We start from the raw sequence: 13,631 nt of genomic DNA, 5'->3' as shown, positions 1-13,631 counted from the left end.
GCAGCGGTTTCCGAAATGAGAGATGGACCGTTGAAGCTTGCTCTGGAGATCCAGGGAGAACAAAGGTAGCATGAGACAGAACAAGTGACAACAACACCTTTCAGGTGGAGCTTCAGACACGGAGAAGAGACCCGTAGCGACTCCTCCAACGCATTTGGAGCGACAAGGCGGCAGCCCACCGGTCCAGTGGGAGCCTGGCAGCAAAGGGCCTCTGGGTCGTCCAGTGAGAGGGAACACCCACGAGAGAGGGGTACCCGTGAGAGGGATATCCTGCAATTCAAATCCTGTTGGAGACGGCCACCATTTGGAGAAAACACCTCAACCTGGATCATACAGTGGACAGCAACACACCGATAATCCACCATCATTCCATCTGCACTTTTCACTGACTGCGGTGTCGGAAGAAAGGGACTGTAAAGCACACTTCCACGGTGCAAGTACAAACAGAGCACATCCACAGGGCACTCGAAAATCGTGCCAAGGAGAACGAGTGGTCCCTGCTGCAAGGATACCCCCGCCGGCAGATGACCAGCAGCAAAGAGACTATGTGGAAGTAATCTACATTGAGTTATGTTTGGTTTGCAATTTTGAATTCTCTCCCACAGGTTCGGACTTCATTTTGTTTGGACCTTCATTAAAGTTTGGGAGGGATGTAGTATCGTGGGGGATACGTTCTAGTGTTTCAGCATGGTGTAATCCACACTGGAAACCCACCCACCACAGGCATCATCAGTCAGATGACCCTGCTAATAAAAAGGGCTGAGCGCACGTGCTCAGGGCCGGTTATCTAACCCAACTGAGTGTGTCTGTGTCACCTCATTTATTAGTATAAGGGCCTAGGGCCCAAATACCACAATCCTGACACATAATTAAAATCATATTTATTAATCTCCCAGTCCTACCGGAGTTTTAAGAAGCTCACGTCTAAGACGTGTGTATACCTGGCACTCACCATTGTTTAAGTGAAAGTGCGGCATGGAGCTAAACAAAAACAACGTTTTGAAAAGAGAATACGGAGCCTGCCATTGTTTAAGTGAAAGTGTGGGCGAGATTAAATAGAGCGTGCGCTAGAAGCCATGTTGGGGGCGGGGAAGGGGGGGACAAAGGCACACGGAGGAAGCGAAGCTTCCGCAACTGTGCCTGCTTCCGAACCATAAAGCGAGATTTCCTTGCAGCTGGGGGTGGGGGAATGTAGCATATTAGAAAGTTATATTGCAACGTCCATAAAGCGGTCGCTCAGTTGCTGCCCTGAGTTTGTAAACAAGAAGAAGAAAAGTAGTCCCCAAACGAAGAAATAAACACCTAAAGTGTAAGGATGTAGAAGTTGGTTGGTGCTTCACGGAGAAAACCGGAAACGAGAAGGAGGGACAAAGACAGCAGATTGACCATTGGCAAGCAAGTCTTTGTAAAGGACAATAACCGAGGCAAAGAAAATGTGATCAGCAAGCAATGGGGTGAGTTCTCTTCCTAAAGTATCCACAATGGGTCGCTAAGCAACAGCGCAAGCGCTGTACGCTCAACCCAAAAGTACAAACAATTAAAGAAATGGCTTCATTCTAAATACATTTTTTATGGGGGCACAATGCTGGCCCACTAAAAGACGAAGAATGGGTTAAAGTCTGATTACCTCCCCGCGCAGTTAGCTATAATCAGATTACATGTATTTACAAATATTACAGTCGAGCCCCTCCCCAAAAAAAAACAATTACAGAAAATGGGTATTATTGATTTGTGTGTACTTAATATTGGTAATTGATTCCAGTTAATTTGGAACTGCCCAGTGATCCATAAATACTTGTAGAACATAGGCTAAACAGTGACTCAGTGCTGGTTCAGTCCATATATATCTCACCCAAAATGAAACTTCTGGGAGGGATGGGAATAGGACGGCTCGCACTATACAGATTATGATAGGATTTAGTTGCATCCTAGCTCAAAGCGATATAGCCAGAAACAGGAAGTCAGATAGAGCTCAAACATGCACAGGGTGAACTCTAATGGACTTCTGTGCAATAACTGAAAAGGAAATATACGGTACGATAGGTAGGATGTCTTCAGAATATCAATACAATTAACTTAAAAAAAAAGTTTCTCAGGACTTTTGCATCCATTGCTTTTGACTCACATAAGAAATTTCCAAAACAAAAAAAGAATAAGAATCTTACCTCGACCCCGTGATTTTGCCCCGGGTTTAATAATCCAGACATTCCGTATTCCGTCTATTGCCAGCTGTGGATTGGCGGATTCAATTCTCGTTAAAATCTCCCTGCACTGCACCACATGACCGTCCAAAGCATCAAGTTTAGCACCGTCACTGAAAACATTAATAAAGGCATTTTATTTCCCATCACAGGACATAACTTCACAATGTTTGCAAAAGCCTGCAAATGTATCATGGGTCAGTGAAGTCCATGCATCCATTCACATTGCACTGGTCTCCCAGAACAGGCAATTTTAAGATAATTACTATTAACTATTTGCATGTGATTTGGTTGTGCAAGTGAGTAATATGTGCTTGGAGCCCCCAATCTAATTTAACTCATTTTCTCACCCTGTTTTTTTGAATGATGCTCAGCATCACAAAGTTATTTCGGTAAGGAGGAATAATTATAGGTTGCCATGTACCTTTCAACATTTTGCGGCCATGGAAACCCTAGGAATTCTTCCATAACCCAATGTCTTCTACTGAGATGTACATGTGGTAGAGAAAGTTGCTGACTAACAATTGACAGAAGAACCTTCGCATTTAATATTGGTTGTTGACTTTATCAAAGCAATATTTTGCTGAATTTAAGGATACCAAGTGCCACTTAAGGTGGCAATACATCTTGGAACAAGCATTGGTCAATGCAATAGGTTTGCCCTGTGTGATTAATAATAAACTGTTTTTGTTGTAAATTGTAGCGTGGGAGATGTGCAATATAAGTTACTGAAACTCTGTTAGAGTGTTATGACTGGTATATTGAGAAAGGCAATATATTGTGCTGTTACTGGTGGTATTATAAAGCGGGGAGATTAGGTGAATGAGAGAGGAAAAAGCGGAAAAAAACATGTAAACAATAAGTACAGTGTGAATGCAGATGAGGCCGGGAACCGAGATTAGGTGAGACTGTGCTGTGTATCCCTGACTGTGCCTTGCTCTGACTGGAAAGACGTCTCACAGTGATATATGCTGAGTTGAGCCACGGGGGTCTCTTGTGTGCCTCTACACTTAGGACTTAATGTTCATCCCTATAGTCTGTAGGGAAATGATTTAAAAGACCTAGTTTATTGGATGGGAACGAATGATGTCAAAAAGATGGCAGCTGTTTCTGTGGAAACAGAAATAAATAAAATGAGAGGGGAAGCAACGAGGTGTGACCCGGGAGGAGGGTGCAAGACAAGGGAAGGGGCGGAGAGAGAAGGCCTGCAGATGCACTCGTAAAGATTGCTTGCTAGGAAATGCAGACAAGCAACACAAGTAAAGAGGCTAAGTGAGCTTCTGAAGGGAATTCTGTGCTATTGGCTCTGTCCCAGAAAATACACTAAAGAGAAGAGGATGTGGTGAAGCAGTCAGAGCTGCCGACTTCGGACCTAGGGAGCAGGGTTCAAGGCTCTGCATCGGCTCAAAATCCTCTGATTCTTGCCGAATCATGTAATCTACCTGCAACTACAAAAATTGAATATATAATGTAACTGGTGCTCAGATAAAGCACAAACTTCATTTTACAAAACTGCAAACATGAGAATTGAACGCATTATGAAAACATAAAAATTACCCTCCCTCACACGACAAACCACAAAAAATGTGGCAAACCAAACTAATTGCTGCAGTAAATTGTGTTTTTTTAAATGACAACAGGCTGTTTGTGGAGTTTTGTAGCAGTATCTCTAGGTTTTTAGCGCTGTGTAACAGCTCAGATGGACTGGGTAAACAGTGAACAGTTTGTAAGAGGTGTGATTTGGTTCAAAAGAGCGCTGCATAATAAAGGTATAAAGCAGTCTTTCTTGGCACTCACAGCAAGATCCTGCCATTGCTGAAACCAAATTTTCCCATGGGTTGAGTTCCGTCTTGGAAGGAGGGTGAGCGGATGACATGGAGGGGTCAGGGTGATAGTAGTGCAAGAATCAATAATGAGGAAGCAAAGACGACCGGGAAAGCAAGAAGGAAAAGCCCTTGCTGATGGATGCTGCTCGCATAAAGTGCATTTCGAAAGGAGTTGTAAACTAATTTTCCCAAATTGACATGACGCCAAAGCTCCAAGTTGTTTTCAAGTTCTAAAAGTCGCCAGCTGTAGCCATTATAGAAGTCTTGTCTTGGTGACAAATGCTGTAAACACTTTAGGGTAATTGAAAATAAAATAATGTTTACTTGTTAGGAAAGCAGTTTGGTAATTTGCAAATCCACTGAAAGGAATGAACGTACTATGATGCAGTCGAACTGAGTGTATTTAGGGCATATGACATCTTTGCTACGCCTCTGCTTGATTTGCTTAAAGCGCCCTCCATTCAGACAGCTGAAGAAAGCAAGACTTGGACTTGGTGTTGCGGCCATAGCTGCTGACTTTAGAACTGGGAAAACAGGTTAGAGTCTCGGCATCAACTCAACACATCCTGTAAGCAAATCACTTAATCTTCCTGTGTCTACAAAAATAGAAATAAGCGAAGAACTCTTACCACATAAAAGCAATGTTACATTTAAATTCCGTAAGAAGCACAGTCACCAAGAAGTGGGTAAAAAAAAGCAGTATGTTCACGCGTAATTAAGGTATCAAAGAACTTCAAGTGGTTAGAAAAGAGCATCTTGGCCTTGGCACACTGATTAGGATACATGGAGAACAGCAAATGGCATGCTACAAGCAATAGAACCGGAGGAAAAGTAAGTGCCAAGCACACAGATGAAAAGGAAGGGCGGGATGTAATCCACTTTTAAGATTTATATTCAACACAACAGCAAGCGTTGTGCAGGCGAAACTTATAAATTTGTCCCCACAAACCATATTGTTTACATTCTTTATATGACAAGAAGAAATTGTGTTATATCATGTATATATATGGTCAGAATTGATTCCATGCTAGAGGGTTTTGCCTTGAAGAACATGGAATTTGTGTACTACTATGCCTACATCATGGGTAAGAATTTGTTTTTCACATTGCAAAGAAAATATGTTCTTTGACCTTGTATAGGTCTCACACATAAAGTGTTTGAAAGGTGTCAAACACTCCCATTGAAGGTACGCCCCTGCCCGTCCCATGTGGGTCCGGTAGTTCCCTTCTGGAACTCTTGACTATGATCAAATACAACACAACGGCCTGGAGTCCCTGCCCTCGGATCACTCATTTTAAATGTATTTTCACAGCATGCATTTACCTTTGTCTCTGCTACAAGAAGCTTTGATGGTAGAGTTGCAAATCGGTGCATGTCGGCAGAGCTCAATGTTTCTAGTCCTCGCCTTATACGGATCATTTTATCAAGTGACTGACGGCCTGATGTACTGAGCCCAAGTGTGCAGGCAAATTATTAGCGCAAGCCAAGCCAGAACCAAGCCTTGGCTGTAAGAGTCCATGAATGAGCCAAGACATGAAAACCTTTGGCATGAATGTTGTGCAACAAACATTATGTAAAAATATAACAATCTCTTCAAATTCAAAAAAGTATATTTCTTTAACATACAGAAGAGTTTCAACTTAGCACACAGCATTATATCAATGCATTGACAGACGTTTATGACATTTATTAAAAGTGATAGTTTTTACAAATGTTCATGGCTTTCCACTCAAAGGCTATGCCATTAGTGAACTAAGAGGAAAGTCAATGGTCATGTAAACCCTAAACTTGGCCTAGATTCCGATTATAGATGGAGCACCATTATTGTCTGTTAAATAAAACAGTGCACATCCTGAACTCAAGTATTTAAAACTGCGCTCTGTTAGACCTATCAGCCTCATGGTGGTCTTCTGTCTTCCCCCAAACCTTTTGCCTCACCTCCTCCATTTTTCCTGGACTTCTTTTTGTTGGCCTTAGGACTCCGTACACTTTACAACTGCTAACTTATGCTAAAGTGATTTTGCGCACTCCCCTAAACAAGCATTTGCAATGCAACGGTCTCGGCTTTGGGACCTTATATGTATTGAGCTATACAGTACTGTATGCGCTGCCTGCACTCAATTGTGCTTTTGAATGTTAAGTATATGATAAAAAGGAAAAGTTAGACTGACCAAAGTGTCCAGTAACAGGTGTTCACACATAAACTGTCAGTCAGTCAGTCAAAAGCTTTTTATTATCGGTTAAAAACCATAAAAAGACATAAATACACATTTACAGATAAAAATGTTTAAAAAATTGAGCAATAATACATTGGAGACCTAAAACACGCTTTATCCACACAATAGTTAAAAATTGAGCGAGTACAGACATAAGAAGGATACACATAGTTTCAGATAGCACTCGCACTGGACAGTCCCTAGGTATTTTATTTGTAAGAAACCTCATATATTACAATATTTGTGTTGCTACAGGCTCGATAGTTTGGGAGCTTCCACGTTTTAATTTTGCACACCTTGAGTACCACATAGACAGTAGGAATCTAGCGGTTGCAAACACTGTCAGTGGGGTGGTGTCATATTTCAGGATTCTGAATACCTCCCTGTAGTCCCTAAGACCCCTGGACTTGCAGAACTCAATGATCCATTTGGCTCTTGCCTTAAAATAGGAGGGTCAGAAGAGCAGAACGTGCAGATCAGTCTCACTGCTACCCTCACACCCCAGGCAAGAACTCGCTGATCGTGGGACTTTTGTCACTTGTGTGTTACAGCTCTGAGAGGCAATGAACCATGTCTGAACTGAATGTATAAGTTCTTAGCCAGAGGGGGCTGGATATCATCCAAGAATTTCTCAAAGTAGGGATCGACCTTGATATCCAGAAAGGTGTTGGTCAGCCTACCCATGGAGGAGTTTGTTAGTGTGAGGTCCATTCGATGACGCTTGAGTATCAAGATCAATGATTTCGTAGTGAACAAAGCACAGGTCTCTTCAGGGGTAGATCACATATCCCCCATTCCAATAGCCTGGCAAAGGTGCTTAATATGGTTAGCCAGGGGATATTCCCCACACCCCTTCTGGACAGAAGATCCCCTAGGTCCTCCCTGTAGCTTGTAAGCTCCGGGGTGGACCAAAGTCGTCTGCAGTACAGAAGGGGGCGATTTGAAACAATCTCCTGTACAGGTACCAAACCTAAATCCAACCATAAGGGGATCAGGGGGTGCTCAGGGCAAGTCTCAGGAGGCGCCGGATAAAACTATTCTCAGTAAGGGAAAGAGGGGCGGCGCAGACATGGCCCCATAAGTCTGCACCATAAAGCGCTCCCCCTCTCGCCTGAACTTTATAGATTTCCACGGGCGGACCCAACAGTTTAAGAGAGGTCTTGTTGAAGACCTTTAGGATGCGGCCAGAAGATTGAGCCAACTTCAGGTTAGCCTTAGCCAAGTGAGACCCTCAATCCATTCTATCATTTAGTGTGACCCCCAAATAATCGAAGGTGGACACTCGATCCAATATTGTTCCATCCAAATGGGGGTGCAGACAATTGTATAGTTTGGTGTTAAAGACCATGAACTTGGTTTTGGAGAGGTTAATCTCCAAGTTCCTCAGTCTACAAAAGAAGCAGAATGCCTCTTATGTTCGCTGTATCCCCATGGACGATTTTGATAGTAAAAGGGTGTCATCAGCGAACATTAGAGCTGGTATCTTACGCCCTGCTAATTTTGGGGAGTCTAGGGCTCTCGCTCCCAAAAAATGATCAATCAGCCCATTGAGGAAAAGGAAGAAGAGCGTGGGGGCCAGCACGCACCCCTGCCTCACTCCCTTTTCCACCGGGAACGGGGCCGACAACTCCCCATTCCTCCCATACCTCACCTTTGCATATGTACCTCGGTGCATGTGTCTAAAAAGGTGGCACAATTAGGCCGGGGCACCCATCTCTAGTAGTATTGCCCAAAGCGTATCCCTCTGGACCAGGTCAAATGCGGACCGAAGGTCCACAAAGATCAAATACAAACTACCCACCCCCAAGGAGACTGTCTTCCAATAGACCAACTGTCGTCTAAACAGTTGGTCGATAGTAGATCCCTTTGCGCGAAAGCCCGCTTGAAGGGAGGTTAGAATGTGATGTTCGTCCATCCAACTCTGCAACCTTGTTAGTAGAAGGCCAGCAAATAGTTTCTGGAGGACGTCAATAAAACTAATGGGGCGGTAGTTTGCCGGGTCGAGAGGGGAAGCCTTTTTATGGATGGGTATAATTTCTGCACCCAGCCATGTTGGGGGGATCTCCATACCCTGTAGAATGGCATTGAAATATACCCAGAAGTAAGGGGCCCAAACTTTCTGTTCACTCAGGTAAAGGTCCCTAGGGATCCTATCTAGGCCCGGTGCTTTTCCCGTGGACAAACTTCTGAGGGCCGCCTGGATTTCGAGCAGGGTGCAGGGTGGGCAATCAAGACCCGAGCCCTCCTGGGGAGCTAGTTCCGGTGTACTCTGTTGGGCAGCTAGATCTGCTGGGGATGCAGGGTCAATGAGTGAGTAGAGGGGCTTCAAGTGGACTAGCCAAGCCTCTTCGCTAAGGTTAGGAATAATAGCAGACGACCCCTCTGCCGACCCTGTTCGGACTAAATTCCAAAAGGACCTATAGTTTCGATTGTCCAAGGCTACTTTGATGCTTTCCTACCTTGCGACCTCCCACTCCGACCTAGCCTCCATGATCAGTTTTGTATATGTTTGTCTGGCATTTCTAATGCTTAATTGGGACCCCACTTTTACCTCATTTATAAGGTTGTTTTTCGCCACCCTACAGTTTTTATTAAACCAGTGGACATGCTTTTTTACCCTTGGCCTCTTGGTATTAGTAGTATAAAAATAATTGGCTAGAGAAAAAAGAAGCTTATTATGAATATGCTCAAAAACCAAGGGATTGGGGAGATCACAATTGGTGCTCATGAGATCGCGACCTCTGCTAGGGAGCATGCAACATGATTATATATCTCAGCTAACCTATCAGGAGCTAGCGCAACCTTCACCCTCCTAATGCGTCTGCCACCCGCCGCTGTAACCAGGTTCAGGTTAGTAATGGTCTCTGCTGGTCTCGATTCATTTTGGTGGCCCAATGTGTTGGTTAACTCTAGTGAGAATAAATTGTGGTCACTATCGACCCTTGGGATGACAGAAAAAGCTCTCAATCGGACCCAGAATTCTATATTAACCAAGATGTAATCAATGGTGGTACTTTTCCCCGGTCAATTAAAGGTGCTTGTACCCGGGACATCTGGGAGGAGTCTGCCATTGCAGGCCCTAAGCTAGTGTGATACAACCACCTTGGTAATCATGAGAACCAAAGGCGATAGGTGCTTTGCCGGATACATAATGCATTCCGGAATAAACCAGGTGTCATCCTCATCCAGAGTTACAGAAGAGATCCCAAGAAGCGTTTCAAAATGGCAATTAAATTCAATGCCAATAATTTTGTGATACTACGAGGGAAATGAGAGAAGGAGGACCTCTAGGGCCTCTAAAGTGGATAAGCCCAATGGTGTGGTAAGGGGCGTAAATATATATTGATCACTGCCAGTGTCAATCCATCCCGAAAATTAAGTACAATACAAAGAATGTCTATGCAATGGGTGCCTATTACCTTAACTGAGCACCTCAAGTGCGCAGCGACCCAAATACACAGCCCCCGAGGGTCTTCCCCTGGGACCCTGCACCGCCGGTGTGTAGAATGTCACAAAGCCTACCCTGGCAGGAGCAGTCTAAAAACGGCTTCACGTAGCAAACTCGACATCTTTTGGCTACTTTTCCAGCCCAGCACTTTTACAGCTAGAGTCTCTGTGGAGTTCTCCTTATAAGACTTTTTTTAAAGAGTTAAATGGGGTTGGATGTATAATGTATAATACTAAACAGTGTGATTAACTAACTATGAGTCGTGATTCACACACTGACAAGACTGTCTCTCTGGACTTATGTTTTCTACAAACTTGTGAAAACGTTTTTTCTACCAGCAGAAAGCTTAATGATAAGTGAAGGTGAGAACTCACAATTGGAGTACCCCTGTATCCTTCTCAACCCCGGAGCGGCTGGTATGACTAACTAGGCTGACTCTGGTAAACAAGAGTTATACACCATTTTTTCACATACGGCTAACAAACTGTGGGTTTACATGTTTTTAATTGCCTCTTTATGCCTGTTCTTCCTTGGCAGTGCACACAGAACGAGTGTCCAAAAGTGGAGTGGCGGCATATAAGAGCAGCCCTGATGAAAGTGCTTAAATTGATATAGCAGTGAAACATGTTGGCACTGGTAATAGGTAATGGTATGCATGAATAGCTACCAGCCTTTTTAGCACTGCAGCATATAATCACCTCCCTATAAATAAAGTTGGTTAACACCTTGGCTGCTAGGTGTTTTCCCCCTCCTGTGCTGGAAATTCAGATACTTCTGTATTCATGACGAGCTCAGCTCGTCATCAGCACAGCTCAACTGTGCATCATGACGAGCTGAGCTCGTCATCAGCATCGAAAGGGTTAAGGGAACTTTATGCTGTGTTTTATGCACTTGTTTATGTTATATGTTTGTCACTAGCAGATGCTTCTGCTTTCCACTGTCACATATTTGGCTGTTTGTTTTGGACATTTCGTTCCTTTCTTCTTTGAGAATCAAGTGACTACCGATGATGAGACAGGGGCTTGTCTGGAAATTACATACCAGTTACCCCGTTGGTGGTGTTTCCGTGAGGTGTCATTTGTTTCTCACACATTTTTTCTAAGCAGAATTCAGTCCAACACTACTGTGTGGACACCTGTCATTGACCTATATAGGTCATAGTACTTGCTGTTCTGTGTCGCTGTCAAGGAGAATAGGCTTTCCTTTTAATGATAACCTGGGCGGAGTACAGTGCAGTGTCTCCTTATAAATTGTAGAGGACAGTGATAGGTAGCAGTACATATTGACTGCCCTTGATTTAGTCACTGATATGCTTTGACGCCCATGGACTGGGTCTTTTGTTGTATTACCAGGAGCAGACAGAAGCCAGGTCTCTTGGAGCACACACAAGTTGTAACTGTCCATCAACTCACCCCACTCCGGGTTGTATAGCTTTGACCCTAGCCCTGCTACATTTCAAGACCTGATTAGTGGTCTACGGGTCGCCACTCGAGCTGTGAACTCCTCAGTGGATTGGGCCACGTTGGGGGGTGGGGACACTATGTGTGTATATGTATCCAATTCCTTATCACCTCCTATGGGGCCGATGTTTTGAGGTGATGGAAGTATTGTTAAACTATCCACCTTATGCCCAATGACTAACTCCGGGGGACCCAGCTCTACACTTAAGCCCTCCTCAACATGGCTCCTATATAGATTCGTAGCCATACAATCAGTTCCCAGGGAAAGTAGTAGTCAATCCACATTGCTTAGGGTGCTATATCTGTTAACCACAGGTATATTATAATCTAATTCTGGTCCACCCTGGGAGAAATGGGTTGGTGCAGGCCTATCTGGTACTAGAGCTCGTTGATAAAAATACCCCAAGTGGCAAGTGCTAATTGAACCCGTGTTAAAAGGCCCTCCATTACCATAGTCAATTGCTGGCGCGGTTGGGGGGGTTCGGCGTTCAGGGAACTGCTCCGCCTGGCTAACTTCTTTCCTACAAGATCGATCTCAAAGAGTGCAGTTGACAGATCTAGTTTCAGCATCAGCCGCCATTTCGTGTGGAGTGCCGCAAGGATCAGCACTTTCACCTCTCCTTTTTAAAGTGTACCTGCAGCCATTGATTGCGGCATTAAACAAGATGGAATGCCAAATCTATAATTATGCAGATGACACTCAGATCGTCATCCAAATTGAGGATTCACCCGGTGCACATGCTAGACTGCAGAACATCTTGAAATACATGGGCAACTGGATGTACGCTAATTCCTTGAAGATAAATCCAGATAAAACTGAGGTGCTGCCAATTACCATCTCTGGTAGCCCTTGGAACGAGCTTTTCTGGCCGAAGGAATTAGGGCCGTTTCCAGAACCAGCAGCGGATGTGAAAAGTCTGGGTATCCACATAGATGGCAAATTGACTATGATGAAGCAAGTGTCTTCAGTTGTTGGAACGTGTGTAGGCCTTTTAAGACAACTCCGGAAAATCTCCCATCTTTTGTCTTCAACAACATTGAGGCGCGCCTTATCAACCATGATTCTGTCACGCGTAGACTATGGCAACTCACTGTACGCTGGCCTACCTCAGCATCAATTGACTAGACTACAAACAGTCATGAATGACGCAGCTAGACTGGTATTTAAAAAACCAAGGAGGACACATGCAACACCACTACTGCGTAAATTACACTGGCTACCAATCAGACAAAGAGTAATGTTTAAAGGACTCTGTATCACGCACAAAGCCCTATATGGCAACGCACCAAGTTACATTAAAGAGCGTCTGGTTCCTTATATTCCCAGTAGAGCGCTCCGCTCAACTGATGCCACCCTTTTGGCACGCCCACGTTTCAGACTTGCTACCATGGGTGGGCGTGCATTCTCAAAGCAATTCCAGTGGCCTGGAACAACTTGCCAGAACATTTGCGCAAAGAACCAAGCCTCCTGCCCTTCAGGAAGATGCTTAAAACGGTGCTCTTCCGGGAGGCATGGGGCTCGATTTAAGGTGGCTTCACTGCAGGAACATTCTGTGTGTACGTTTGGACAAGCACTTAGAGACCCCTGGGTGATAATGCGCTATATAAATCTAAATAAATAAATAAATACATGTCTTGACAGATTTCAACTCCTTACTTCTGCCACTGGGTTTATGGGCCTTTATAACTACCGAGGGGGATGGGGCAGGTACAACCTCTATCGAGACGTTCACGTCAGGCACAATCTGAGCGCATGGTAGGTCAGAAAAAGAGGGCATAAGGAATGACGTAGATTCAGGGAGGTCCATTGTGGCTACAGAGAGATCCCCCATAGACAGGGTGGGGGGCATAGCAGGAGTGAGTGAGAGTCGCCTTTCAGTATTCTCTATAGCCATAGCCACCACCCCTATTGTATTTTGAAGCATTTTATCAATGGCTGTTAGGCTCGGCAGTGGTTGGGCCATTGCCGCGTTTTGCCTAGTCATGGGGCGAGAAGTTATGGTGTTAGGTTTACCCAACATGAGTACTTAAACAATTATAAAATCCAATATTTACAATTTTAAGAATGAATTAAATTTAGAAATTTGTGGACAAGCAAATAATGATAATAAAAAAAGGCCTAACAGTGAAAATCGTCTAACTAATAAAAGGCATGGTCGGACCGGGCTTTTGACTGATTAGTAAGACTATTGCAATTACCACAACAGTAAAAAGTTTCAAGGTTCAAGCAGTCACTTCCCGTCCACTGCAAAGGAGTTCAGTATATCTTTGCCTAAAAAATAGCCCTGTAATGCCTTACTTTGTTGCAATGAAAGAGTCCTGGATTACAAAAACCAAGGGGGTCGGCCCAGACCAGCCTCGTCCGTCTCGGACGGCCTCAGACGGCCTGTCCTTTGCCCGGGGTTAGCCTGCCGCCACACGCACGCGTCCCGCGACACGGGGGCTCTCCTCGGTTCTTGAGCACCTCCGGGCGCCGAATG

At 44.4% G+C, this 13,631-nt stretch overlaps 1 protein-coding gene across 1 annotated transcript in view; it reads right to left on the bottom strand.

Moving 5' to 3' along the window:
• Window positions 1–13,631, bottom strand: part of TTLL8 (tubulin tyrosine ligase like 8) — a 759,264-nt gene that overhangs the window by 353,653 nt on the left and 391,980 nt on the right. The window contains exon 14 of the mRNA XM_086930808.1: window positions 2,166–2,314. Within this exon, the coding sequence (XP_086786934.1) occupies window positions 2,166–2,314 (149 nt within the window). The remainder of the gene's footprint in view (window positions 1–2,165; window positions 2,315–13,631) is intronic.

This window comes from Lissotriton vulgaris, chromosome 1_1, assembly GCF_964263255.1.
Source record: "Lissotriton vulgaris chromosome 1_1, aLisVul1.2, whole genome shotgun sequence".
Taxonomy (NCBI): Eukaryota; Metazoa; Chordata; class Amphibia; order Caudata; family Salamandridae; genus Lissotriton; species Lissotriton vulgaris.
This window is presented reverse-complemented; position numbering and strand designations above follow the sequence as displayed.